Raw genomic sequence first — 27724 nt, 5'->3', positions numbered from 1 at the left:
TTCTCTACTAGTTTACACTGGTTACATTCTGCTTTATGTGTTCCAGAGGGCCAATTTGCAATGATTTTTATGGCAGCAACAAATGCTATTTATGAATGTAAGTAACTAATTTACCAAAGTTTCACACACTGACTTCATTTCTTCTGCTTCGCAATTAAAGGATCTGCAAACCTTTGGTCTTGCTGTTGACTTTGAGTTGTTCCTGATTGTATAGGAATGGCTGGAAATACTGTATTACAGTAAATGCTTTTTTTATTGTTATTGCCCTTGTTATTAGAAAATGTTTATATACTGCAGTAAATTTACATTGTACTTTGCCAGCACAGATAAGGGCAAATTCTCTACCCTGAAGAGCTCACAGTTCAAATAAGACAGGACAGTTAAATGCATAAGACTTTGGAAAAGGGTGAGTTAAAGGATTATTAGCAATGTGAAAGGGGTGGAAGGCTTCCATGAGGAGGGAGGGAGATGTTACCATCATCTGTGTTCCTGCTTTTTTGTCACAGTAGCATCTTGAAGGCCTGAAAGGCTAAAAGCCTGTTTGGATGAGGTTTAGAAACTGGCAAGTGAGTGGTCTTGCCCATGGAGCTGGGGCTCACAGGCATTCTTGCCTGGGGGCTTCCAGCTAAAGCCAGCATCAGCCCTGTGACAGCACAAGGAGTGCCAGGGCTCTAGTAGGTTTCAGTCTTGCTTAGGGGAAAATCCACGTGATTTCCTGCCCTGAAGATTTATAACTGAAAATGGTAGACACACACGAGACAGCATTTTTGGGGAAAGGACATGGGGTGGGTGTTAGCCACCAAAGGTACAGCAGGATGAGCTGGCAGGAGGTGGGGCTTTTAGCACCACTGTACCCAGCATGTTCTCCAGCTGGAGCCCCATCTGACCTCATCCTGGGCAGCCTATATAAGGAAAAAAAGTCCCAATGAAGTTTTTGTAGCTTGATTCTACCACAGTCACTGCTGTTCTCCTGATCCCACCTCATGTTACATATGGGAGTGACTCTCCCTCAGTGGAAGAAGAAGAAGAAAGTATCCAAGTGTCCTAAGAAGAGCACACAGAGTTTGTGATATTCCTTTTTGCAGCCTTGTAGTAACTTCTTGGTGATCCCATACGTAATTGTTCAGAAAATGGGCTGAAAATTCCTGGTTCCACTTTGCAACATAATTCAGACTCTGCTGAAAGTTAATGGGTATGAGGAAGCACAGAGAGCCTAGAAGCTCGGCTGTACCCTGAGAACAGTGGAAAACCTTCTCGGTTCATCTTATTTACCCACAACAATCAGGCTGGGAGAAGCAAAAGAATGAAGGGAAACTCCATGCAACTGTTGTCACCATCTACTTAGTGAGTTAGTGCTGTCCCAAAACAAAGGGTAAAGGTGAACAGTTGGACTGAATGATCTTTTAGGTCTTTTCCAACCTTGGTGATTCTATGATTCTAAAGCTATTTTCTGCCTTGTTGAGGCTGATGCCTGAAAATAAGGGGACCGTGGTAGCTGAGTGGGGTGTGTGATCACACTGATCTTTAAGATGGGACATGCAAGGTGCAAAAAAGTTAAGTGTTGAGTAAAGAAATAAGGCTGAAGAGGTAGGATTCATTTGGAAGTAGGAAGGGCCAGAATAAGTTCTCTCTCCAGAGAACAGGCAGATGTAGGACAACACAGTAGTAGGAAGTGTGTATGAGTGGGCAGTTCCCGTTGTCAAACACTGATAGTCATGTGTTGGCATATTCACTGGAGATGGGCAGGAAAAAAAAATCAGCAAGTCATCTGTCTCACTAAATATATGTATGTGTCTATATTTGGGGACATTCTCGTGTTTACTGCTTGCTGACTCATGATTTCTGTTCTCCTGATGCTCACTGTTCTGGTCTTACCAGCCAGGCAAAGGATGGGAACAGGAGTTGTGTCCCGTGGAGCTGAGTCCTGCTTCACCCAGATCCTCTTATCTCATTGGTGTCTGGCCAATGGGTGTCTGAAGCAGATGTCTATACTTGAAGCTAAAGTGTTAAGTTTCTAGACAGACAGGGAAAGAAGCATCTCTGAAGTGTGCTTCATTGCCTGGTAAGGTAGGAGCCTGAATCAAGCCACCTTGTTCTTCCTGTTGGAATTGGTGATTTCAAGAAAGTTCAGATATAGACATCTGTATAGACATATATGGAACCATAGAATAATAGAATGGCTTGGCTTGGAAGGGATCCCAAGGATCATCAAGGTCCAGCCCCTGTGCTGCAGGCAGGGCCACCAACCTCCATACTTAATACTAGACCAGGCTGCCCAGGGTCCCAGACATGGTGAGATTAATCCTTCCTTCAAGAAAAGCAAAGAGGAAAATTCTGAGGTAAATGGAGAAGAACAGGCAACACACAAAGAGGAGTGGAAGGAATACAAGATAAATGACACCAGGAAGCACGCTACCAATTCAGAGCTTATAATTGGAAAAAAAGATCTTGAGTGTGATATTCTAAGTAATGATGGCTGCTTTTGGAGAGAGGAAAGATATAGTTTGATAGGAAAGATAGTGAGTTTTTCTAGTAAGAAGAATTTATCACCAGAAACCTTGAATTAGAACTAACAAAACAAGCCTAAACCTCTCTTCCAGTGTCTCACTTAGCATCTGTCACTGAGAGAATATGTGGTGGTCTTACATAAAATATTGATTGCTTTATTATGCAGTGCAGAAGTGCTCTGCAGGTCACCCTAGGGCATTCAGATGTTACCTTTTGTCACAATTTGGTGCAACAATAAAAGCGTATTTTAAAACTATGAAAATGCTTTGTTTAAGAAGAATATTTTTTCCACGAAATTGCCTGAGAAGAGAGGAGTTCAATTATACAGCCTGTGGAGGAAAAATGATAATGAATGTGTTCTGGAAACTTTTTAAAAGTTACTTAAAATAGATCTTCCATACATAATATTGCCGTATGAAACTCAGCTGTCTTCTGGTCTTCTCGTGCTTGGAGAGCAGCATGTTTCCATTTGGAAATGTGATATAAAGGCTTTCCTGCTTCACTCTGGTGGGCTGTGTGATGCCGCCCTCAGGAACCTTTCACAGTTAGGGCTTACCCATCAAGCTGCATGTTTTCAGAAGGTGGCATGGGACTCAGTTACAGTGTTATTCCTGGAAGGGCATCCCAGTCTTTTTCCATTTTTTTCCTCTCTCCTATCTGAATTTCTTCTTTTTTTTTAGTAAAACAGCCCTTTGTATTGCACACTCCTGAAGTAGCACTGGTTAAGCACCATATAAGAGGCTAGAGTGGAAGAGGCGTGTGATGTTTGGCGCATTTGTGTAGGTGTTCATCAAGCCCAACGAGAGAAGAAATAGCATGTGTAGTGCATGTATAATGACTGCTCCAGGTGCCTCGGGACATCAAGGAGGCATTCCAGGACCTGGAGAGGAATAACCATATGCTTCAGTACAGGTTTGAGGATGGTCTACTAGAGAGGGAAAGACCTGTGCGTTCCAATGGACAACAGGCTGGCCATTAGCCAGCAGTGGCCAAGAAAGCCAATAATATCCTGGGGTGCATTAAAAAGAACATGGCCAGCAGGTTGAGGGAGGTGATTCTCCTCCTGTACTCTGCCCTGGTGAGGCCACATTTAGAATACTGTGACCAGTTCTGTGATCCCTGGTTCAAAAAAGATACAAATTCCTAGAAAAAGTCCAGTGGAAGGATGTTAAAGAGCCTGGAGCATCTCCTGTATGAGGAAAAGTTGAGTACCCTGGGTCTCTTCAGGCTAGAAAATTAAGGGGGAATCTGATTAATTTTTATAAACATCTGAAGGGAGATGGGAAGAAAATGGATGAGGTGAGGCTCTTCTCAGTGGTGAGTAGCAACAGGACAAGGACTAATTGTCTAAAACTTGAACACAGGATGTTCCATGCAAACATGCAGAAGACTTATTTACAGTAAGGGTGATGGAGCACTAGATCAGGTTGCCCAGAGAGGTTGTGGAGTTTCCTTCTATGGAGATATTCAAAACCTATCTGGATGCCTACCTGTGTGACCTATTGTAGGACACCTGCTTTAGCAGAGGGTTGGACTTGATTATCTTTCAACCCCTGCAATTCTGTGATTTCAGTATTCAGCCTTCCTGCAAAATTGCTGAAGTCTTTTTGGTTAAGACCTGCTTTGGCTGTCTTCTCTTCTGTCTGAAGTACAGTGTTATGGATGCCATGTTTCTAAAGCAGGCAATGGCTTTTAGTAGAAAAGAGAATGATACAAGGACTAATTTTTAAATATTTTTGTTAGTAATTAAAATATCTTATTTGCCATAATAAATTCTTAAAATGCAGAAAGGGTAAGGAAGGTTTGGTTTTAGAGGCAGCTGTCCTCTTACATGCAAAGCAAGTGAATCACATTTTCAAATCAGACAGGGTGAGAGAAAGTGGTGCAATCACCAATTCACAATGGCATTTTGGTTCGAGTAGTAATCAGACCTGTTTTTATGATGGCTACGCCTGCACTGTGAGCTAGAAAAGTTGCTTTCTCTTTTTTTTCATCCAGATGATTTCAGTACTGCATATGCTTTTTTTTTTTTTTTTTTTTTTTTTTTTTAACCACTAAGCTGGACGTCTATAATGCTTTGCTTAATGTGCCTCCAGATTCTGTTATTTATAGACTTCAGCATATTCAGACTGCAGCTGCTTAAGTACACAACCGAAAAAGTGTGCTTATAACCTGCTAAGATTTTGCTCTTTGATGCCAGTGAAGATCAGGGTTCAGCATGAAATATTACAGGGTGACCTTCAAGGAGCATCGTGAGAGCACACCTGTTTATCTAGGAGACTTCTGTTTTATTTTCTTTCACTACTGAAATCTCTCAGTGTTCTCCTTTCTGAAGGAAATCTGGGTTTTGTGCATTCTATGTATTATCTTCAAAAAGTGCTGGGCCAGAGGATTTAGCAATGCAGCATCTTAGACAAGCTGTTCTTACAGAAAATGTTTTGTGCACATTAGCTTTGTTGAATTTAAACTGTAAATATATTATTTTCTTTGAGTTGTCATAGTCATATCACTATGGCCATGATTTACCCATTAACTGTTTTTCAGTGAGAATTGGTGGAGAAGGATCCTTTGTAAACATGTCAAAACATGCATACCTAGTGTTACATATTGAAAAGTGAAATCTCTTAATGCCACAGTATATGTTTTGTAAGTTTATAAGAATGACAATGTTGTGTTTTATTGGCACAGTCTAGAATGAGCATAGGTATTACAATTCATTTGCAATACAAAAAAAAAACCTGAAGTATTATGTAAGCAAAGACATAGGTCCCATTTAGGTACTAAGGGTAGGACCATGCTTATCTTCTCTGGCTTGTGCCTAATAAAGCTGTTCTGTTAAGGAAAGTGCCAATTCCTGAAAAATCAATCTTTGCTTTCAAAGGGTTCCTGTAAGAGGGAGACTGACTGACAAAGCCAGATAAATAAGGTGACTCCCTGGAAACACAGGAGAGCAACTGACCTCTCTCTGAGTTGCAGAAGGCTGATGAAAAAATTAGATACCTAAATAACTAAATTAGGGCTGCATCCCAGAAAATAAGACATTTTCCAAAATGTTCTGATACCTCATTTATTTTATTTTATTTATTGGATTTGTAAATGATTCATGAAAATTCTAGTTTGAAGACTGTTTTCCTTGAGTTCGAAATTTATGTGAAGGTTTTTTATCTGTTAAAATATTGTTAACCATGCAAAAACATAAGACAATTCCTCTTTGTCATATGATACATATGCAACGTTATGGATAAAGCACTAGCATAGGTTGCCCAGAGATATGGTGGATGCCCCATCCCTTGAGGCATTCAGGCTGGAGGGAGCTCTGAGCACCTGATGGAGCTGTAGGTGGCCTTGTTCATTGCAGGGGCGTTGGACCAGATGGCCTTTAAAGGTCCCTTCCAACTCAAACGATTTAGTGATTTTGTGATTCTTTTAAAGCCATCTTTAAAGTCACATTGGATATGTTCTTTCTTTGCATGCGCTTCAGGCAGGATAGCCATGGTAAAAACATATAATATTCATTACTACTACCCACAGCTTTCTTCTTCACCCAGAGATTGTCAAGAGGATGTGAACAAGGATTCTCATCAAATACTTGTCTATCTTGCCTTTATTTTTCTTTCTTCTTTACTGGGGGGTTCTCTATGCATTTCTAGAAGTGGAAGATCCAGTACAAACACTTCACGTATTTTAGAAGACAGCAGGAGCTAGCCTCATAAATGACCTGTACTTTGACAGGTCAGGTGGAGTGTGACCAATGTTATGGCCACTGTCCTGTGAATCACAGTGAGCAGTAACAAATGCTTTGCACATGTTCCCATAAGAACTGAGAAATCTTGCCTGATGTAACAAGACACCACATCACCGCTGTCCACGTGCATTGTCTTGAGAGCTGGCACCAGTATCATTTAATGTCTTTGAAGCTTGTAGACTGAGGTTTCAAAAGGTTGATGGTATCAGACTTTTCCTTGAAGTTTTTAGTAGTCACTAAAACAAGACAGAGAGGCGAAATGACTCAAGGTCACCAAGCAGGTCAGTGTCAGAGCTGTACACAGAACCTCCTCCATGCATCCTGGGGCTGCCCGCTCACCCAGCACTCCACACAGCCTCGTTAGCATGGTGCATTTAATCAGCTTCACTCCATGTCGTAATTCATTTTCTGCGGTGTTATGGATATCTAAAGGGTAGGATTTTAACTTAGCAATCTGCTGTGTTATTGAATTAGTTTTATGTTGTGTTAATTTCTTTGTCTCACAGCATTCATCGCCTGTGATAATTGATGCACAATATATAACTGACTTCTGTATTCATTTGGGTAACTGCATTTAATTGCCTGGTATAAAATATGCGTACTAAGTGCAATCTGCTATGACTGCTATGACTGAGAAGTGCTCATTGGTATGGACTTGAAAGTGCTTTATCTTCCTGACAACCTGTCTGAGGAAAGTCTAAATGTCTCACACAATCCACCATCCAGGGTACTTGCATTACGTCTGCAAAAAGAGAGGCCACAAAAATCATCCCTGGGAATCACTTGGATATGTTTACAGTGATTTGCAATAGAAATCTGTTAATCAGAAGGTTTCAAGAAGAAAAGTTTATATGTATGCCCCTGCCACCTCTGAACTTTAAGCACCCAGAAGACTTTACACATTTTCACCCGAAAGTAAAGATTATGGCTTTATTCAAGTTACTCCACGGAGTACAGTTGCTCCCACACGCCCGTTTATGAACACAGACTTCTTTTACACATATCTTCAAGTCATTAATTCCCACAGGAGTACTAATGATTTATAGATTAAGAAGGCTATCTAAAGGTGTGATGTTAGGGAGATGGTGTTGATTAATACCTGATTGATTAATACCTCACAGAGAATGGCTGCATAAACCTGCACTCTGTTTCTCATTTAACAACTGTCACAGTGACTCCTTTTGTTTTCAAAACAAAGCAAGGATCTTCAGTAGCAGATGTATTTCCTAGCATGCACATCGCTTACTCTCTGTATGACCTAGAGTGTTTGTTTATTTGTTTCTTTGTCTTGTTTTGTTTCCAGCGTCATGAAGGATATAACAGTGCGGTATCTGGGCAAAGAATTGCTGAAATTTGCTCAAAGCCAATTTTATTTTAAACATTAATGAACCCCCCCCATTAGGATTTTAAAAAGTTTATAAGCTAAAGCTTAATGTTGAGTCTAAATAAGGTGTGAAGTTCCCATAAGGTTGTATTATGTTGCTCACTGTTAATGTAATCTGTGTGTTGTTGGTGGAAGAGATCTTCACAATTAGTATTTTTTCTTTAAGTGAGCTTGTTTTCAGTCAGGAGGTAGCGTTAGTTCTGCCTGCAGCGTGCTGTAGATTATTCATTGTTCATAGGTCCATTTATGCTTGGTATTCAGTTCTCTTTCGCTGATGAAATAGCCTGCAGCAGTTGTTGGTTAGACAGAACTAGTTCTACTTTAGGGTCCTCACATGCTCCTTTTGCTTTTTTCCCCTGGTTCAGCCTGCAGTGCATTCAGATCCTGCTGATCAAGCAGCAGACTTGATGTCCAGGGAGAAAACAAAGCTGCCCAGACCCAGTGAGGCTATGAGAGTGTGCTCTGAGCAAAGTATGTCATGGCCCACTGAGCAGAGCTGGTGGCACAGTACAATAAAAGAGTCACAAATAATCCCATATTCTTGGTGTTATTTTCTTTGTCCTTTGCAAGGATTTTAAGAAGTGCCTGTAGCTGATTCATGAAAACATAACAAAATTTGAAATAGGTGGACAATTTGGTCGAAGGCATATGCAAAAGAAGTAGCTGACTAGTTCTAAGTAGGTGTGTTTGTCTAGCCGAGAGTCTTTATGGACCAGTTCCTATTTCCGTGAGAGCTAACAGAGCTTCAGTTTGGGTTTGGGGAAAGAGAGTGTGAAGTTTGGCAGCTGACCTTGTAATCTTACCCGAAACACATTTATCAAGGCAATAAAACAGTTGGAAACAACCCAGTACCCACATTTGGCCCCTTATCCCAATAATGCACACCTATATGAGATGCCTCTGCAGTTCATCTTCTGAAACCATGGAGTAGCAGTCCCACCTCAGCAGTCATGGGGACACATTATGGGGATAAGAAATTAGCCCATGGCAAGGTATGAATATATTTCATCACCATATCATCACAGTTCTGTGCTGCTCTTTCCTACATCAGAGCACAAGGCTCCTGGTCAAAAGAGAAAGGCAACAGGACACCGTGGGTCATGCATGGGTTGCAGATGACCCAGGCTGAGCACAGTACGTCTTCGTGAGTCATGACTCATTGGGGGAATGATTAACACGGAGGAAGGTGGATGTACCATGTGAGAAATATCTTATTGACAAATAATTCAGGCAGCTCTAGCCTTGAAATAGATTTTTGTAGTCAAAAGTTTATAGCCTGAGTGGAAAGAGCTAAGTGCAGATTTAAAGAGCTGAACAGGAGACACCCAGTTTTTAAAACTTGACATAAATCTCGAGTGGCTTGCCAAGAGTAACATAAGCTAATCATGTTCCCTGCAGAGGACTCTTGTTCAATGTTTTTTGGTGTTTATAGATGTTATTTAGCAGCTAATTTTATCAAAAAAATATTTTATGTTCTGTATAATGAATAGTGGAGATCAAATAAGAATTGGAATTGCAAATTCAAATAATAAGAGTTGATAAATATTGACTTTTAAATAGACCCGCTGTAGATTTGAACAAAATGCTTCTGGCCTATGCTGGTTATTTGAAAATTACAACATTCAAAAAGAAAAAGAAGTTCAGCATTGTCTGATCCTGGCTCCTTGTTCACTTTTACAGCTATTAATGTGGTCATGTCCCCATGGGGTGGTTTGTACAGTGTCGAGGAACTATAATACAGAACTTTCTAGCTTGTACTTTTGCACATCACATGAAGAAAGAAAAGCGTGGGAGGTGCTCAGCCAAAATTCCGCATAATCACTTTAATTGTTTCTTTTCTAAAGATGAATTCTTGGGGTTAGCATATTGGAAATCCCATAATTAAGAACTTTCAGGTGCTTTTTAAAATGACAGCTCAGTTGTTGCCACTGAGAGACACCTACCTGGTGTTAATGAATACCCTAAAACTCGGTCAGGGGTTGGGCTGTATTCTCACTAGTACCAAAGGCTGTAGATAAAGATACTTAGGCTTCTGGACAGCCAGAAAAACAGTGCAGCCCCAGTTTAACCAACAGTTACATGTAACTAATGCACACTGACCTGACATAAGTACACCTGTATGTTCATCTTGCTGTGTTTCCTCCCTCTTGTGAGTGCTGTCAGCTCACAGCTTTGGGTCGCACCTTGTCTTCTCTCCAGTGTTCCTTATAAAGATTATTGCACCCATGTGGCGGACTTCACAAACAGCAGCAACAGCAAAAAGTTACCATTATGTAAAACCTGTGGTCTGACAGATATCTGATTGAAGCAGCACGTTTTAGCTGGAAGCAGATATTCCACTCCCACCTCAAGCTCCCTACCTTTTGTGAGGCAAAGATACAGTGCTAGCCAAGGAGACGGCATCATCCTTAGCTCTCCTAAGCTTTCTTACCTTTCCACATCTCTACATGCTCCATTCTGAAAGTCAGCACAGATTTCTTTTACTTTTCATTTCAGAACAGGAAGCTATTTTCTTGAAACTCGCAACATCAGTTAATTGTTAACAGTTAAAGAAAAAAAATATGTATAAAATAACATTTTTGTCCCTTCAAATACATTCTTTCAGCTGATGCCTTCATGCTGAGGAGGCTGTGTAGCTGCTGATAAGACCAAATTTCTGAAGAGCTTTTCAGTCAGAGGCAAGCGCGCTGGCAGGTTCCTGCGTGGCACTGTTTGCTCAGTGGGCAAGGATGAGCATTCATTGAAACTCCCCTCTGAAATGAGTGCAGAGAGCCTGGAGCTGGTGCCTGGTGCAAGTGGTCAAGAGCACTGTTTGTTGGTTTCCCAGAGCTGTTTGTTGTTCTGCAACTGTGTTCTGGCTGTGGCACTCAGTAGCTGATTTTGTCTTCTTTCTTTCAGAGCCTAATGAGCTGTGTGTGGGCCCTGAGTTCGATGACATCCCATCTCAAGATGCTGCTAATACAGTAGCTAATTATTCCTAGCTGAAGAAGTCTAACGGAAGCAAAAGGAACTGGTAAAAAAGCAATGGCTGCTGGTAAGTGTCTCAGGTCGGCACAGGTAGTAAGAAAATTGTGGGAAGGAGCCGAGTTCATTGTGATGAGGGAGATGCACAAATGTATGACTAGTCCTTGTGCCTGGAGGTTTACCATCAGGAGGGTACCCTCCCTTAGCTATCTGACCCTCTCTTCCTTCCTTGTGGTCCTCAGAGATATGATTTAGCAGAGGGTTGTTAGAGTTAGGGTACTATGATTGGGCTGGGGTTGGACTTGATGATCTTTGAATTACCTGAGTAATTCTATGATTCTATGATTCACCAACCTAGAAACCCATACCTGGATAGTAGATTTTGACCATATGAATGTTAATTCTCTTGTTTTCAGGACAAAACTTGATGTTTCCCATAGCGAATCCTTTGTCTTTGACCTCTTTTTAGTTCAGAGCTACCATATTCTTAAATCCTCTATAAAACTGCATCACATGGAAAACAGGTTTTTCTCTGACATGTGTTTGGTTCTCAGCTTTCTGACAGTTTGCCACAGATAATATATAGTTAAATTATATTAGATGACTACAGGATAATTCATCCAGCATAGGAAGGATCTCAGGAGGTCTCCAGTATAACCTTCTGCTCAGAGCAGAGCTGCCTATAGGGTCGGATCAATTGCTCAGAGCTTTAACAAGTTTTGGCCCAAAAGCTATAAGGGTTGGTGGCTGTACAGCCTGTTCCACCACTCGACTGTGGTGGAAAAGTTTTCCATATAATCAGCTTGAGCCATTCATGTTTAATTCCATGCCTGTTGAATGTTTTTAATCTCTTTATGATTTGCTATACTGTGCCAAGCAGCATTATCTGAAACTTCTGAAAGGTGAACCATAATTAGGAAACAAAAGAGTAATTGAGATATCTCATTTTCATTGAAGGCTTTGTTAAAAATGCTGCCACGTTCATGTGTTTCTTCTCCTGCAGCAGCTGATGGTTTGGGAAGTATAGCTATAGATACCACGCAACTGAACATGTCAGTCACTGATCCAACAGCTTGGGCCACGGCTATGAATAACCTGGGGATGGTTCCAGTAGGTCTAGCTGGACAACAGCTTGTGACAGGTAAGATATATATTTTTTTGTATTAAAGAGGTCTGCTGCACTAATCCATGGACTCTTTGCCTTCTTTTAAAATATCTAGAATTATTTTGGGGGCTATATTTATTTTTCATATTCTGAAAACGCTGCCAATGATTAATATTGCATACACTGTAGTAGTTTCTTCTTGCGGTGGTTGTAAAATCTATATCATATTTTAACCTTGTGGAAAAGTCAAAACTCTTTGGCAAAATTAGACATCAGTCCTCATGCTGGGTCAAGACCAGTAGCAGGGTCACATAAAATCTGTTTCTTCATTCAGGCCGGATGTCTTGATGTTCTGCCAAGGAATACCATGGTCTGGGACCTCCTGACTGGAGAAGGATTTTGAAGTTGTGTTAATTGGGTAGAAAATTATGTAGCCCTTTCACTCTGTTAATATTAGTAAAGTGATGCTTTCCCATCAGGTATGCACTTATTTACTTATGGAGTCATAAATTGAATTTCAAGAGGTTGTCCTTGTTTGATTTTGTTATTTCACTTACAGTTTGGGGAAGCACTGCAGGCAACAAACTCATTCTAAAAACAATAAAATTAATATTTTGGAATCAGCAGCGTTTCACAGACACATCCAGGCAACATCAGACTTCACTGCCAGCAGAAGAGGACTAATTGGGTGGGATTAATTAAACTACATTGCTCCTGTGAGGAAGATAGACATGATTTTTGTATGGGTGGGTGCCCCACAGACACAAGCCACCAGCCAGACACATGACAGATCTCCTCTGGAAATTGCATTCTTAGCTTAAGAAGAGAAGTGCAACATCTGGATCAGAGCAGCCTCCTGGCATGTCTGCACCCATCCATGTACATGTGGAAGTGGTGAGCCAGATCTAAATCACTGTGTTGGCCTCACCAGGGATGTGAGAGGTTTTATTTTGGCCAAATATGTCCCCTTCTGGAACTTGGAACAGAATGAAGCTATGCCAGTTCACAGCTGATGGTCTGGCTCTGAATTACCCATTTTACAGGCGGGTAAACTGAGCTGCATGAAGGTTGATTTAAAATGGAAGATTTTCAAACAGAATTTAGCTACTGGAGGCCATCAACTTATTCTTTAACCCCGTTCTCCTGACTACAGGTAACAAGCAGAGCTGTCAGCACCTGCCTCCCATACTGTCAATTCCTGTGCCCTGTGGGGAGTGGTGGTGGCTCCTCAAACCATGTACAAGTATCTCAGTTGAATATCCCATGGAATTTGCCCACCTTTTTGTCTTCCCTTCTTCCTCTGTCTCCCCAGTTTTGGTGTAAGTTGTGTCCTCAGGTGCGCTATGCAGTCCCTACAAAGCAGCCTCTTCTCCTCTGCAGTGCTTTTCCCCATCAAGGAGGATCCCATGGATTTTATTTCATTGTCAGCTCCCTACTGTAATTTCCATAATTTGCATATTACGTTTTGTAGGAGTGTTGTACAGGTCAGCTGGTATTTGTTCAGCATTTTGAATATATGAAAGGTGGCATAAGTAATAAATATTAATTAGTGAAGTGCTACTTGCTTTCTTTACAGAAATAACTCCTGTTTTTCCTTTCCCTTTCCTTTCCTTTCTTTGAGACTCTCTTGTATTTTTCAAGGTAAATAGGTGCTTTGGCATTTCATTATGTTTCCCCACGATTCATGAGTTTTTGACACATTTTCATCATGGCAAATCCATAATTTTCACCACAATTTACCATGAAAAGACTTACGGACCTTTTTTTGCTGTGATATATTGGTAAATATATTTACTGTAGCTGCATTCAGCAAGTTTCCATCACCACGTTAGACCAAATATCTAACCACTCCTCAGCCATTTCTGACTTTCTTTTTCATTTTTTTCATTGTTATTAATCCTAGCAATGAAATTATCTCCCACAACAGTCACATTTTGCTGTTTTTACTGTCATCTATGACATTTCTCAGAGATTAAAATGAAACACCCATGTCCCAGCACTAACTTTTTCTCTGCCTTTAAAAATAAGCATTTTTATTTTATTATTTTATTTTCCTGCCTTGGTGACAGTAAGGAAAGCATAAATAGTTTAAAATGATCTTGGAGAGTGGGTGATCTTCCCTGTGCATGCCTTTATAACCTTCTGTAGTCTGAAATTCAGGGTGTTGTACTCATCTGTATCCTGACACATTTCTTAATTCTGTGATATTTCAATTTCCAAAGCTCTCCTTCAGTTACAGCTTTTCTTCCTCCAAGCCTGGTTCCTGATTCCTGATTCCTAAATGGCAGAGCAATTTTCCTCCCTTAGGTATGGAGGCCATGAGATCTACTAAGTCCATTTATGGATTTTTATTCTTTTTTTTCCAACTGATGTTAATTTTGCTGCTGTGAAACATGCTGGGATGCCTGCACTGTAACAGAGTTGTGCTACCCACTTTACAAGCTGTGAAGCTCTTGCCTAGCCTGAGAATTTGTTAACATTAATAATAAAGCTTCTGCAACATCTGTCCGATGCTCTTCCTGCAGTCTGTGATGTAGGCTGTCTGTTCTGGGTAACTAATCAATTTTAAGCACTGCTAACCTTTTAATATCAGTTTAGATGATATCTGTACTCTATTCAATTCCTTATCTCTCTGTACTGTAAAATTGGATTTTTGATCTGAGCAAATGCCAGAGCCTTTCATTTGTAAAGATGTATTCTTGTTAATAGGTGTATAATATCTCTTCTATTTCTACGTGTAGCCTGCTTGCACTTTTTGTTTTTCAGAAAGTTCATCTTCTTCCACAGTACTTAGCTTCTGCATTACATGTGCTAATGTATACATTTATACACAATGTATATGTAATTCATACAATAAACTGTAGTTTAGTAGTGCATTGGTTAAAGTTCTAAAGACTGATGTGGAATGGCCTTGGTTGAAAAGCACGTTCATTCTAAACCCCCTCCTTCAGCATTTTATACATTTTTATACATTTTTTCCTAAAAACTGCCTATTAGATCAACATTTCTTGGTCTTGGCCCAGAGGTAATAGTTTTCTGGAAAAGTTGGAGAAAATCTGCTAAACTGCTTCTGAATTAGCCAGGCCTTAAAACTGCAGTTTTCTCCACTTAAAGACTTTGAGAAACATGTCCTGGTGAGAGGGGAAGGGTAGTTTGTACTCCATGTTTTTGAGATATGAATGCTCCTTGTGCTCTCAGCAGCTCCAATTCAAGCACATCTTTCAACTGTGTTTAAGTCTGCTGCTCTGTTACATTTTAGGAATAGCAGAAAAGCTTAGTGACCTGTGGCCAAATGAGGCTGTTTTATTTTGCTTTCACATCAAGACTTCTAAAGGCAGTTCTGGCTCTGCTGAATTTAGTGTCCTTATGCTGTCTTTTGTTTCAGCAAATAGCATTAGGTCACCTGTATTCTAATTCTGACATTCAGCTCGAAAACATGATTTACCTCTCCAGTTCAGTTTGGTTTTCCTTACACTAATGAGCCACTGCACTAGAAAATATAAAGCAATTTTGAGATTCTTTTCTTCTGAGTGACTTAAAGGACCTCAACATTTGTTCATAGAAGACTATATAAATTAAGAAGTTCACCAGTACAAACACATGGTACCTAAATGGTAATTCTAGAGTTGCTTGAGGCTGTGCTCTGTGCTGCTTGTTTGTACTCTTGCAGAAAAAAAAAAGAAATAGCAAACTTCAAGTGCAGACATTCAAGGTGAAAGTTATACTTCTGCCTACAAGTCAAGGGTATGCCTGAAAGCTGATGCCTTCTGCTTACCTATGGGTAATTATTAAGGCAACATCATCCGTGCGAGTCCAGCCAACATGCCTCACCCTCAGGATATTAAATTTTCAGAGGCCTCCAGTATTGTTTTTGCTGAAGTTATACTTTGACCAGTTCTAAAGGCTCCTAGTGAAATTGGAGGCTAGTAAGCTTTGAAGCCTAACATCCCTCTTACCAATAAGTATAGGAAAGCTGTACAACATTTTAGTGGCCTTGGGCGTATGTCTTTTAGACACTGGTGGTTGTGAAATATTAGACACTTACATCAACCGTTCTGATTTTCCATTTGTCATTTCTTTCCCCACACACTTGTCTTTTGACTTAATTTCAGTGGAACATAGGAACTGTCAGCTTCAATTAGATCACCTCATTCAGGATTGTGCTTTTGACAGTGCTGAGTAGCTGATACTAAGCAGGGAGATGTAAAAGGCAAGTCAGCACCAAAGTGCTTTTCCCTCCAATGGGCCCTTCTCTTGATCATTAATAGATGGAGCGGGATTCCCCAAACTAGAAGCTGTATGTCCAAATCAAGTTATAACTCAGCAAAACTTCATTTATGGGAGCAGCACCTGTGACAGTAAGCGTTTGCAATACTGAAGCTGTAACCCCAGAAGTAGTTTTTGATAACAGAAGAAATTAGGAAATATCAATCTTAATCTTAAATCTTAAATCCTAAACAGTAGACTAAATATCCCTCTCACAATTTTATCAGCTCAAGACCCCCAAGATCTTTGGAAAAAATAATATTCAGACTGTCTCTTTCTCAAATATGAAGATTGTAACAAAAAGCAAACACTATACTCAGATTAGAAGTAGTCGCAAGCAGTTTTCAGTGTGATGGACGTAGCACAGAGCCAGCCAGCATTTCCTTCTTCTACTCCCTTCAGTGGCTCAAGAGATCACTGATTACCATGCACTGAACTTGGAGTGGAGAATACCCAAGTATTATTTCCGAAAAATAAAAGGAAGTCTGAGATTTAATCATTCCTTTACTGGTCTGCCTCGGGTATGGAAAAGCCTTTTAAGCATTACTAGCTTTCTACCATAGAATGGATGAATTGCATGCTCAATGAATTATTGTCTTCTGCATATCATTGCATTCTGACTAAAACTGTAAGCAAATCCCTCACTGTTCTGATTGGGCGCTATTTTTGTAACATTAATGAAACACAATCAAATCTTGTAGGAAATCAATCTATATTTGATTATACTCAGAAGAAAGGCTGTACAGTAAACAGCGCTGAAGTCTTTAAGAAGTCAGCTGGCCAGAGGATACTGCCAAATCTTGTGCATATACTTCTTATGTAGCATCTCCACTACTGAAGGACTGGAGACACTGATACATACGTGGGCAGCCTCTTTTTTGCTTTACTTGTGCTGTCCCATTACAAATTGGTTTTCTTTTTCCACACATCATTGCTAAGCCACAGGACCAGTGTGCCAGTAAGCACATAGCTTGAAACTTCCATGATGTGCCTAACAAAACAGATGCCTTTTCTGTAATCAATATTAAGCTCCTATTTATTTATTTGGGGGAGTTGGGGGGGTGAGGGGAGGAAGTCTTCAGCATCTACTATTGTTGAATAGCATGCTCTGGATTTAAGCTTCTAGGCAGACAGCAGGTGGTGAAGGAACTCTCCTTACTCCTGTACCGCTGCTCCTGTAAGTTGGAGACCACAAGTAGCTGCTGAAAGAACTCAAGCAGCCCAGTGGCATGGCAGTGTACAGAGTAGCTTTGGACACTGCATTGGTTTCACATTGGTAGCAAAAGAAAAAAGACTTGTAACATGGCATACTCTGAAAACCACGTTTTTTCTAACTATATTCCAATTCCTTCCTATACTTTAATTTATAGTTGTCACTGTATAGACACTGCATTTCAGTGGAAAGGAAAACAGTTACTGTTTGAATTACCTGAATGACCCATCAGAATAATTAAAGAGGTGTGAAACATACTCTGAAGGATTAGAGTAGAGCCTGTACCCTAATAAAACTGTTTTTTTCACTGTCAAGACGCGGGGTAGCAGCAAGAGTGAAAAAGGGTAGGTAATGTGGGAATCCCAATATGTAGGTCCACTGGGAACACCTCTAAGGAAACATTACATATTAGCGTAACAAGTAGGTTTTCTTTCATTGACCTGAAAAGCGCCTGCAGAGTTAATCACACCTTCTATCATGTGAGTGATACTCAAGGAGACTCCACACCAGGGGACATTAAAGAGCTAGGAACAAACACAGGTTATAGCAGAAAATGTAGAGAGATATTCAGTGCCCAGAGAAAATGTGGCAGGAACTCTAAGGGCCTTTGACACACTACTCTGGGTGAAGTGCGCCTCTTAGGTCATTCAAGTGCCTACTCTATATTACACCTTAATTAAGGCCTAGAATGAAGATAGTGATTAAAATCTCCTTGTTGCTTAAAGATAAATAGTGCTTTTTTAGCATCATCTGAGGGACAGACTGTTCTAAGTAAAGACCCAGGAGTTACGCAGGGGCCCATAAAGGTGTATGTTAAGTGCAAAGCTTGTGCTGTAAGAGGGTTGGAATATTCTTTTTGATTACAGAATTTGTTCCTATACTTTTGTCCTTGGCCAGTTAACAGTTTAGGAAAACAGACATTACTATTTGGCTTGACTCCTATTAACTCTTTCAAAATCCCAAACTACATTTACTATTCATGCAATATTGTTTGGATAATTGTTGTGTTTTTTTATTTTAGCAACTACAAAAATAATAATAATAATAATAATAATAATAATAATAATAATAATAATAATAATAATAATAAATCTATCGTGCTGGTTTTTATATGAAGTTCCAGTGAAATAACGTAGAAATATTTTATTTCTGTAGAAGTTTTCCTCATATTTTTCTGTTTGAAAAGCCGCCTTTCCCACCATTTTCCATGTGTTTATTTATTCTAGTCAAAAATACCCATGAGTAATTATGAACATCCCAAAGCAGAAAGTAAGCCAGGAGCCTGTTGGAAACCATTTGCTATTGACTGTTCACTTCTGCTGGAGCACAGCTCGTTCACAGCACTTCTCCTTCTCACACATCATGCCCTGTCCAAGAAGGACTAAGGCTCTATGGCCAATATGGCATGTCCAGCATAACCTCTATGTAATACAGCTCACTTATGGGAAAACTGAGATATTGTAGGTGGAAATCAACACAGAGATTAAAATTGACCATTTTAACCAATCAAAGATGAGGTGTGAATATCAAGTTATATGTTTATATGGAAAACAAGGCTTGTTAATGGCAGACTGTTGGAAGTTGACTTGCTGAGCGCTGTGGTCTGTTCAGGTGGCAAGATGAAGGTGATGCTACCTGGTGCCCCAAAGCCAAAACTGTGAACTTTGTGTGAGGACTGTCTGCAGGAGATGGCACAGGTGTCCCAACAGGACTGTTAACTCACTACATGCAGAATGCTCTCAGTAGAAATCAGGATGGCACAGATAGGAAAGATGAAGAGCAAGACTTCCTTGGGAGGATAAGACTTGAGTCTAAATGAACTCACTCCAAATCAGGCCATAGCATCAGTTGTACATGCCTACTCAAGCTCTTTGTGGGCTGTTGGTATTTATAGCTTAGCCCCTGGGTAGAAAGCAGACCACTACATGAGGACGTGAAAGATAATTAATACATAAGATATTCTGTAAAACTCTCCAGCCTGTATTTACATTGCGTTCTGCCTAAATACTAGGGATAGGTTGCTTTGGCTTCAGGAACGTAATGCATCTGTTCCTATAACAGAAACAACTTTACCTGCTGTTCCTGTACGTGCACATTCCTCTTGCAGATGTTTTTTTTGGTTTTTGTTTTGTTTTGGTTTGGTTTGTTTTCTTAAAAAAACTATTATTTTGACCCTAGGTGATTTTCCTTTACAAATAATCTTCCCCTCCTTAACACAGTGTCTACAGCAGTTAGTCACTATTTGTTATTTGCATTCAGGAAAGGCTTTCAGATGGATAGCTCCAATAAGTTAAACAATGCCTGAGCACTAACAAGTCAATCCCATCACAAATTGCACACAGTCTGTTTTCTTTCACTTAGATAAACTAGGTAGGTTAGGGATTGCATGGAAACAATGGGATAATACTGATTGGCATGAAAAGCAGCAGTGATTAGGAAGCTGGCTGCTTATTGTGTGTTACCCATAAAGTACCTTGACATCACAGTATTGTGGTGGTAAGTGAAAAAGCAGTTTAACTCTTTTATCTGATATTCAGAGTCAGGAAGAGAGAAAGAGGCAAACTATTGCACAAATTAGAAGCAGGCAGACACTTTCTACCTGCTCTTCCTCCGAGACTGTGTTGCTGTAATTTGGTAGAGAAGGATTGCATAAGGGAAGTGAGAAGATAGGAAAGAGCTTTGCTAGCATTTACAGGAGACAGCACGGCGGGAGAAGGAGTGGATGTGCTTATTGTAACCTTTTATACAGACTCAGCAGCACGAGCTGTGTTTTGGAAGACAAATGTGCAGGCTGCAGAGTATGGAGAGGGCAAGTTATAGTCTTCTCTAGCTCTTTTTGTTCTCTCTTATGCAGTTGTATTGCAAATGGTATATTTTACTCGAATTAAAATAGAATATTACAACAACCTGGAACGCTGAGGATTTTCCTGATTATGAGCTGCCTTTAACAAATCTACGTAACCTTCCTATTGGGAATTTCTATTTTGGGACTGGCAGTATACTCAGACTTGCAGAACCGAGGTCTTTCCATAAACAATCATTGAAATCTTTTCTGGAGTATTTTGAAAGCAATTTTGTCACTTTAAGCATGTGTTGTAGAAGTATTTGTAGGGCATTTCAGAATGTCCTAAAGCTTTACTTACCAGAATAGTCAGGACCAAAAATAGATTAAATACTACTTAAAACAATAATAAACACACCAAAATTAAGAGGAAAAACAAGAGAGAAGTGAAAAGATTTTATTTTTCTTTCACATATCTCAATATTTACTGTGTTTCTACTCAAACACAATTCTGCTGCTCGTTAATGTAGTAAATACTGTAGCATCGTCCTTTGGGTTGTTTTCTTTGTTTGTTTGTTTGTTTTACAATGCTTTTAATTCTTTCATAACCCCTTAGGAACTCAGAGAAGTATTGTGGGTTGTGAGATGAGAGAGCTCAGATGGTGCACCTGGTTACCAGGGCTGTGTACAGGCAGCAGGGAGTGGGAATGTGCAGCAGAACAGCTCCAAGAATAACTGGTTTAATAAATTGCTTATAATAAATATTGAGGGGTCCCTTCACATTAGTAACCAGAAATGAAAAGAAGAAAAACCCTCAATTACAAGTCCATTCTTGTTATTCGTTAGCCTATATATAGTAAAATCTCTCTTCCAGTTCTCCTACATATGCTGTCTTTTAACTTTGTGTCCCTTTGTTCTGGTCTGTCTAATTACCTCAAGCAGATAATGAAGTCTGATTTTATAATAAACCATAGTCAGTTCAGGCTTGTCAAGGCTGATTTATTGGCTCCAAAGAGCTGGGACTTTCAGCTTCGAGGCTAAGATCATTTCTGGCTGCAATTCAAGGTGTTAATTTTGAGCTTTAAATCTAAATGTGGTTTGGAACATGTCCTATGTTTTCTGTTCAAAAAGAGCAAACAGCCTGCATTTCTGTTGTTTTTTGTTGTTGTTGTCTGAGTAGAATTTATAATCTGGAATTAAGATAAAACAAATCCAAACCATCAGTTTCTGCAAGAACAGTCTTGCATGTTTTAACCACGACATAGACTGTCATCTTGAAGGCCACTGAACTGCTTTATGTGAATGGAAGTTGTTAGGACTGAGCTTCCAAAGGGAAGATGTATCTCCAGAAAGTATCTCATCATATATGCATTCCTCTTTAACAAACTACTTCAGCACTGCTTGATGCAGTGGAATATGCCTGCACGTGTGCACACCTTAGAAACAGAACAGTGCAGTGCTAAGAAAACAAAATGATATTAGCCGATGACTCACATACACCATTTGGTGTCCTTCTGGGACCCCCTCTCTTCCTGCGTTTTACCTCAACAGTTGATTTCACTGGGGACATGAGAGCTAACCATCCTCCTTCCTTCGTCACTTATCTTCCATAATCAAAATGTTAATATGTATATATATATATATTTAATATGACAATGCATTGTATTGAAATAGCTGGTGTGCCCTGAAGAATATTAAGATCACTTGGCTACTTCAGGTGGTAACAGAAGGACCGTATTATTCTAAGCACTGTATAGCAGAAGTGTTATCACACATCTGTGTATTCCAGCCAGTGAATTTACTGTTATTTTCCCATTTTCCCTCCTGGTGCTAACACACATCAGATTGTTGATCTAGTGGATTTTTATAAGTGTTTCTCCAATTCCACAAGTTCTTTTTTTCTCCTTTTTGTTTGTTTAATGTGTTTTCTCATTTGTTTGCCTTGTCCTAGCTCAATTATTTCACATGCAGATGCGGCATGATATCTGGCCTCTGTGGACCCTGTTGCGTAAAAGTCACATCTCTCTAGACTTGATTGCACGATCTGTTATTTGTTGTACTTCCAAGTTTTCTTTCGGCTGCAGCCCAGTGATACTGTGTTTAGTGCTTCATCCACATATGTATATAGTAAGCTTGAACTCAAGAAGTCCTCCTGAGAATTTTTTTTATTGCTTGCCATGCTTTTATGTTTGAAAGATGACAAGCTGTCACAGGATTCTTTTATGGTTGTGTTATAGATTGGAAATATCAGAAAACCTCATGTTGCTTAATGGCCACTTATAAATAGAGTTTACGAATTTTCCGGTACTGCCTGCTCTGCAAACTCATTTGGGGATTTCAAGGGTAACAAACATGTTTTCTCTCAGGCATCAGTAAAATCCAGTAGTAACATGTCACTGGCCAAATATCATGGCCAGAGCTATGAGTGTCCCCTACAGACTTCTAGAAATAAACAGTGGAGGAGAGAGTGATCCCAGGGTTATGCAGAGGGAGCCCCCGCCATTAATAATTTAGAACAGAGTAGAACCCAGCTTCTTTCTTCCACTTGTGCAAGCCTGCAGAGCCAGCAGGAATAAGAGACTTTTCTTTTTATGCTGTGTGAGTAAAATAAAGAAAAATGAACCTGGCTGTAAAATACCAGACTTCATCTATCTCTTAGATTAGGAAAAAAAAAAACACAAGAGAGAAAACAAACAAAGTCTTTTCCATCACATATAATTAACCTTCTCATTTAATGCCCAGGCCCACATGCAGCCCATGCTGCCTTGACCTAAGGGACTGTTTGCAGATAACAAATCAAGCTTCAGGGAGTGCAAAGGGGAGGAAAAGAGGCAGGGTCACGCTGAGGTCTTTCAATATACTTCCGCACTATACTTCACCGTGCAGGGAAGCGGACGCTGCACATTTCTTGCAGCTGGCAGTATGGTTGTGTGCCGTCTGTGCAAGGCAAAATTTGTGGGTAGAAGTTATATTGCTTCAGCTCGTGTAGCAGAAAAAAATACATCAGCCCTTCAATGGTCTGAGGCAACCAGGGGACTAAAATTTTAATTATAGCAGATGGTAAAAAAGGTGAATTTCAAAGGAGGGAGTAGTTTTGCAACACATTATAATTTTCCTCCCTTTATTAATCTTCTCGTCTTCCACAGACTTACCCATCTATTTCTTCACACTGCAGAATAACCCCCTTGTCACCACTTCCCTGTTAATATTCTTTTCTCTTTCACAGGTGACAACCTGCTTTTTGGTCTACTTGACTTAATATATCAAATTAAACTTAAAGGAAGTGCTCTCTACTTGTATTTAGGTTGGAAGTTCACTGCTTTTACTTCAGTCCTGGACATGGGGCTGTCTGTTTTGTTCTAGCTCTACTGATTGGCCCCAAAACCTTTTCTTGCCCTAAACTTCAGACTGTCACAGCTACAGCAGTACAGTTGCAACCTTGTGACTTTATTATTGAAGTAGCCTTTTAAATCTGTACCCACAGGTTAATGGCCAGTTTAGGGCTGTAAGGAAAAGATCTCTTGTTTAAGAGGTATACTATTCTTCTGAGGGCAAAAATACAATTTAGGCTAGTTTTATATGCAGAAAGCTCTTCTTTATTTTTGTTTTGTGTCTCTTAGTCATTAATCTCTCCTATGAAACTAGTCAAATTGAAGCAAATGTACTGCCAAACTTATTTTTCTTATCATTTTTAACCACATCTTTTAAAATCTCCAGATTCTATACCTGTACTCGCTATCTCCTAAATCATAGAATTATAGAATCATTTAATGGTTTGGCTGAAAAGGGACTTAAAGACCATCCAGTCCAGCTCATTTAGCCTGTATTTATACTTTGAGTTGCCCTGGCCCAAGTGCAGGACTTTGCACTTGCCCCTGTCGACCTATGTGAATTTCACACAAGTCCACCTCTCAAGCCTGTCAAAGTGCCTCTGACTGGCATTCCCTTCCCCTCAACACATCAACTGCACCACACAGCTTGATGTCACTGGCAAACCTGCTGAGGATTCACTTGATCCCACTGTCCATGTTACAGATAAAAATGTTGAATAAAATCGGTCCTTATGAAGACCTCAGAGGGACACAGCTCATCACTTGTCTCCACATGGGTGTTAAGCTGTTGACTGCAGCCAGAAAATTGCTTACCTGCCAGCTTCAAATACATATCTATCCAGTTTAGAGACAAGGATGCTGTGTGGGACAGTGTCAAGCGCTTTGCACAATTTCAGGTAGAAAACATCAGTTGCTCTTCCCTTATCCACTAGTGTTGTAAGTCCATCGTAGAAGACAACCAGATTTTTCAAGCATGATTTGCCCTTAATGAAGCCATGTTGGCTGTCATCCTTCACCTCACTGATCTCAGCATGTCTCAGCATAGTTTCCAGGAGGATCAGCTCCTCCTGGTGCCTCTTTCCAGGCACAGAGGTGAAAATGACTGGCCTGTTGTTCCTTGGGTCTTCATTTTTTTTTCCTTTCTAAAACCGAGGGCTATGTTTCCCCTTTTTCAGTCACTGTGAACTTCACTTATATTGTCATGAATTTTCAGATGTGATGGATAGTGTCCAGATAAGCCAGTTCCCTCAAGACCCTCAGATGCATCTCATCAGATCCCCTTTCTTCATTCAAAACAGACTACTGTTCTGCTTAAGTGTGACACATTTTTCACAGTGTCCCTTGCGACAGATTTCTGGTCTGGCTTTTTCAAAGTTTTCAAGTGATGAAACTCTTAAATGTTTTAGGCGTGTCTGAGCATCCTATCCTTGTCAGTAAATGCCTCAGCAGTTGTTTATATACACAAAGAAAGATGAGTTATTTTTTCTGATGTGGCTTAACCAAAACAAGATTGGTCTTTCTAAGTTACTTCCCAGTAAGTTTTTCACCTGTTCTGGTTTCAGCAGGGATAAAGTTTTCTTCTTAGCAGCAGGTATGATTCCATCTTTGGATTTAGGAGAGAAACAGTGTTGATAACACACTGGTGTTTTAGCTGTGGCTGAGCAGTGCTTACAGAGCTGAGGGCATTTTAGCTTCTCACGCTGCCCTGCCCATGAGGGGGTTGAAGGTGCACAAGGAGCTGAGAGGACACAGAACCAGGACAGCTGACTTAAAATGGCACAAGGGATGTTCTGTAGCATATGGCATCATGTGGAACTTTGAAACTGGGGAGAGTTAATCTGGGGGCAGCCACTACTCAGACACTGTCTGGGAATCAGTTGTCAGGTGGCAAGCAATAGTATTGTGTATCACTTTATTATTATCATTTCCTCTTCATTTTCCGTCTTATTAAACTGTCTTACTCAACCACAGGTTTTACCTTTTCCATCTCTTATTCTCTCCCCCATCCCACTGGGAGTAGGGAGGAAGTGAACAGCTGCGTGTTGCTTAACTGCCTTCTGGTTTAAACCACAACACCACCAAGAAAAAATTAATTCCTGCTTATTGTTGTTGATGTAATTAGGCACTCTAACAATCTCCTATCTGTTTCCTTACAGCTAAGAAGTACGTACGACGCTCTGCTTTTCTATTCTTGGATGTGGAACAGAGTGCCAAAAAAAAAGACGTTTGAGGGCAGTAGGTTCCTGGTAGTTTCTAGATAGGAATCTCCTTTGGAAATGCAGAAATCACTGTGGATGAGTTGAATCACTCTACAGGATCTTCTGCTTCTTCCATAGATCACAGAAGGATCCAAGGGTTAAAAGATTTCTATTTGAGGTGTTATGGTTAGTTCATAAAATCACAGAATCAAAGAATCATTAAGGTTGGAAAAGATCACTAAGCACATCTAGTCCAACCATCAACCCATCCCCAGCATACTCTCTAACCCATGTCCCTCAGTGCCACATCTACACATTTCTTGGAAAACCTCCAGGGATGGTGAGTCCACCATTTGCTTTGATGTGAATCATGTGAGTCTCTCTCTGTCTAGGGTGAGGTCTTCGATTGGTATTATCTGCTTTTTAGCTGAGGTTGAAAACGAATTTCTATAAGAAAACTGCTGTGTTGTTTCTCAGTGAACAAAGAAGTTCCTCACAGAAAAGCACATCATTCCTAATATTAGATTAGACCTGGGATGAAAGTAGACTTTTGCTTCAAAACTAGAATTGAATTACAGAAAGTGTTCCTGGATTGTGTCATCTCAGAGTTGTCATCCTGTTGCAAGACAGGAAGAAGAGAAAAATTCAATTTGCTTGAGCTCAGCCTTGCCTTGCAGATTTTAGATGATATCAGCCTTTGAATTAGAAATGTTGCTGTGGCATTTAGGCCCTTGCAAGCTGTTGTGTTCATGGGAAACTGCAGAAACTCTGCTAAGAAGCAGATGGATGTGGGCAGAGGATGGGTGAAGTTCCTAACTCCCAGAATCTCCTGCTGGACCTATGTGACAAAGCTGAAGGGAACAGGTACAGGGGTGGGGGTGGAGGCTGGGTGACCAAATCTGGGCTGCGGTGGTTGCTGAGAAGTGGTCAGGGGGTGTGTGGACTTATTTGAAGAGCAGTCAACCAGCCTTGTATGTGTTTGTGCAGCTTGTAGGGAAAGCTTGTGATGCTTGTAGGGAAAGGTTCTGAACCCACACGTCCCTTGTATTCTGTTAATTAAGAAGTTGCAAAAGATTACACATTAGCGATGCTGTAGAATGAATGTTTTACGTGCATGGATAAGCCGAACGCGACTGCAGACATACACTTCAATGCCATTTCCCAACTAATTGCATTTAGAATTTAGAGCTGTCTGCAACTATAACTGGAAGTGCTTACTACGCTGTTATTTACTGATAAAAAAAAAACCAACTTTTTAAATCACCTTCTTGCCAGATGTTCATAAACAAGGGTTTGACAGTTGGTCCATAAAACAAGTCAAGCATTTCATCATTGTTCTCTTAGGTGGCTCTTTTGTTTAAGCATGTTTAACTAAACACATACATTTACTTAAGATGAACTGTAAAAATAACATCTGGAGATCTTTTCTCTGAAAGAAAACGCTGAAGGGTTTTACACAAGGATCAAGTATGTTTTCTAAACTGTAGCAGGGTTTTTGGAATTGCAGCTGAATAAATGTGCTCCCAGCTTTTGAGAGGATCATGGGCCAGTATTATTTAAATGTTCTTTATACCTATATGGCTCTCTATGGGGAATCTGCTCTCACCAAAGGATTCTTGTTTCTCATTCCATAATGAGTTTCTGTTTTCATCCTTGCCATCTGGGACCATGACACAGTCCTGCTAGTCACACTGGTGGAACTGGATGCAAGGCTCAGTCCACAGTATTTATTTTAGAATATTCTGTTCTGTGATAGACTGTGTTCAAAGAGGAACGTCAAAGAAGGAGCCGCTGTGCGTTACATTTTAATCTGTGCTTGTATCAGTCTTATCTCTTTTATGTCTCTTATTCCTTTTCAAGATATGTGAGATTCTTTCTTTCTCTCATGAAGCAGAATGCTTTAATTTTTCATTTATTCTTTTTTCCTACTCTGTTTCTTAGAAAAATCATGCTAATAAGTTCTGGTTTGCTCACCTTTCAAATCAGTGTTACTATGTGTTTTAGCTTTGCTGAGCATTGGTTTGGTTACTTTGCTTTTTCATATTCAGTTCACAACATGAATGAAAATTCTGTTGAAATTTAACAAGCCCTAGGGAAAAAGATTGAGACAAGTGCAGTCAGATTTATAAAGTGGGAGATAAATTGGGAGAGCTTTTGCATTTCTTCAGCCACTTTGGGTGTTTTTTTGATGGATGGGCTGTCTCTCTCTCATGATTCCGAATAACGT

At 40.1% G+C, this 27724-nt stretch overlaps 1 protein-coding gene across 6 annotated transcripts in view; it reads left to right on the top strand.

Moving 5' to 3' along the window:
• ENOX1 (ecto-NOX disulfide-thiol exchanger 1) overlaps nucleotides 1–27724 on the top strand; it is a 360206-nt gene that overhangs the window by 209437 nt on the left and 123045 nt on the right. For 5 of the 6 annotated variants that reach the window (XM_072358786.1, XM_072358747.1, XM_072358765.1 and 2 more), the window contains exons 4-5: nucleotides 10536–10671; nucleotides 11605–11742. In XM_072358786.1, the coding sequence (XP_072214887.1) occupies nucleotides 10662–10671; nucleotides 11605–11742 (148 nt within the window). In that variant the 5' untranslated portion in view covers nucleotides 10536–10661. Of the gene's footprint in view, nucleotides 1–10535; nucleotides 10672–11604; nucleotides 11743–27724 lie in introns of those variants that run through there. The other variant, XM_072358776.1, reaches the window with a different exon arrangement.

This window comes from Excalfactoria chinensis, chromosome 1 (genome assembly GCF_039878825.1).
Source record: "Excalfactoria chinensis isolate bCotChi1 chromosome 1, bCotChi1.hap2, whole genome shotgun sequence".
Taxonomy (NCBI): Eukaryota; Metazoa; Chordata; class Aves; order Galliformes; family Phasianidae; genus Excalfactoria; species Excalfactoria chinensis.
The sequence above is the reverse complement of the archived record's forward strand: the minus strand, read 5'-3'. Positions and strand labels throughout refer to the sequence as shown.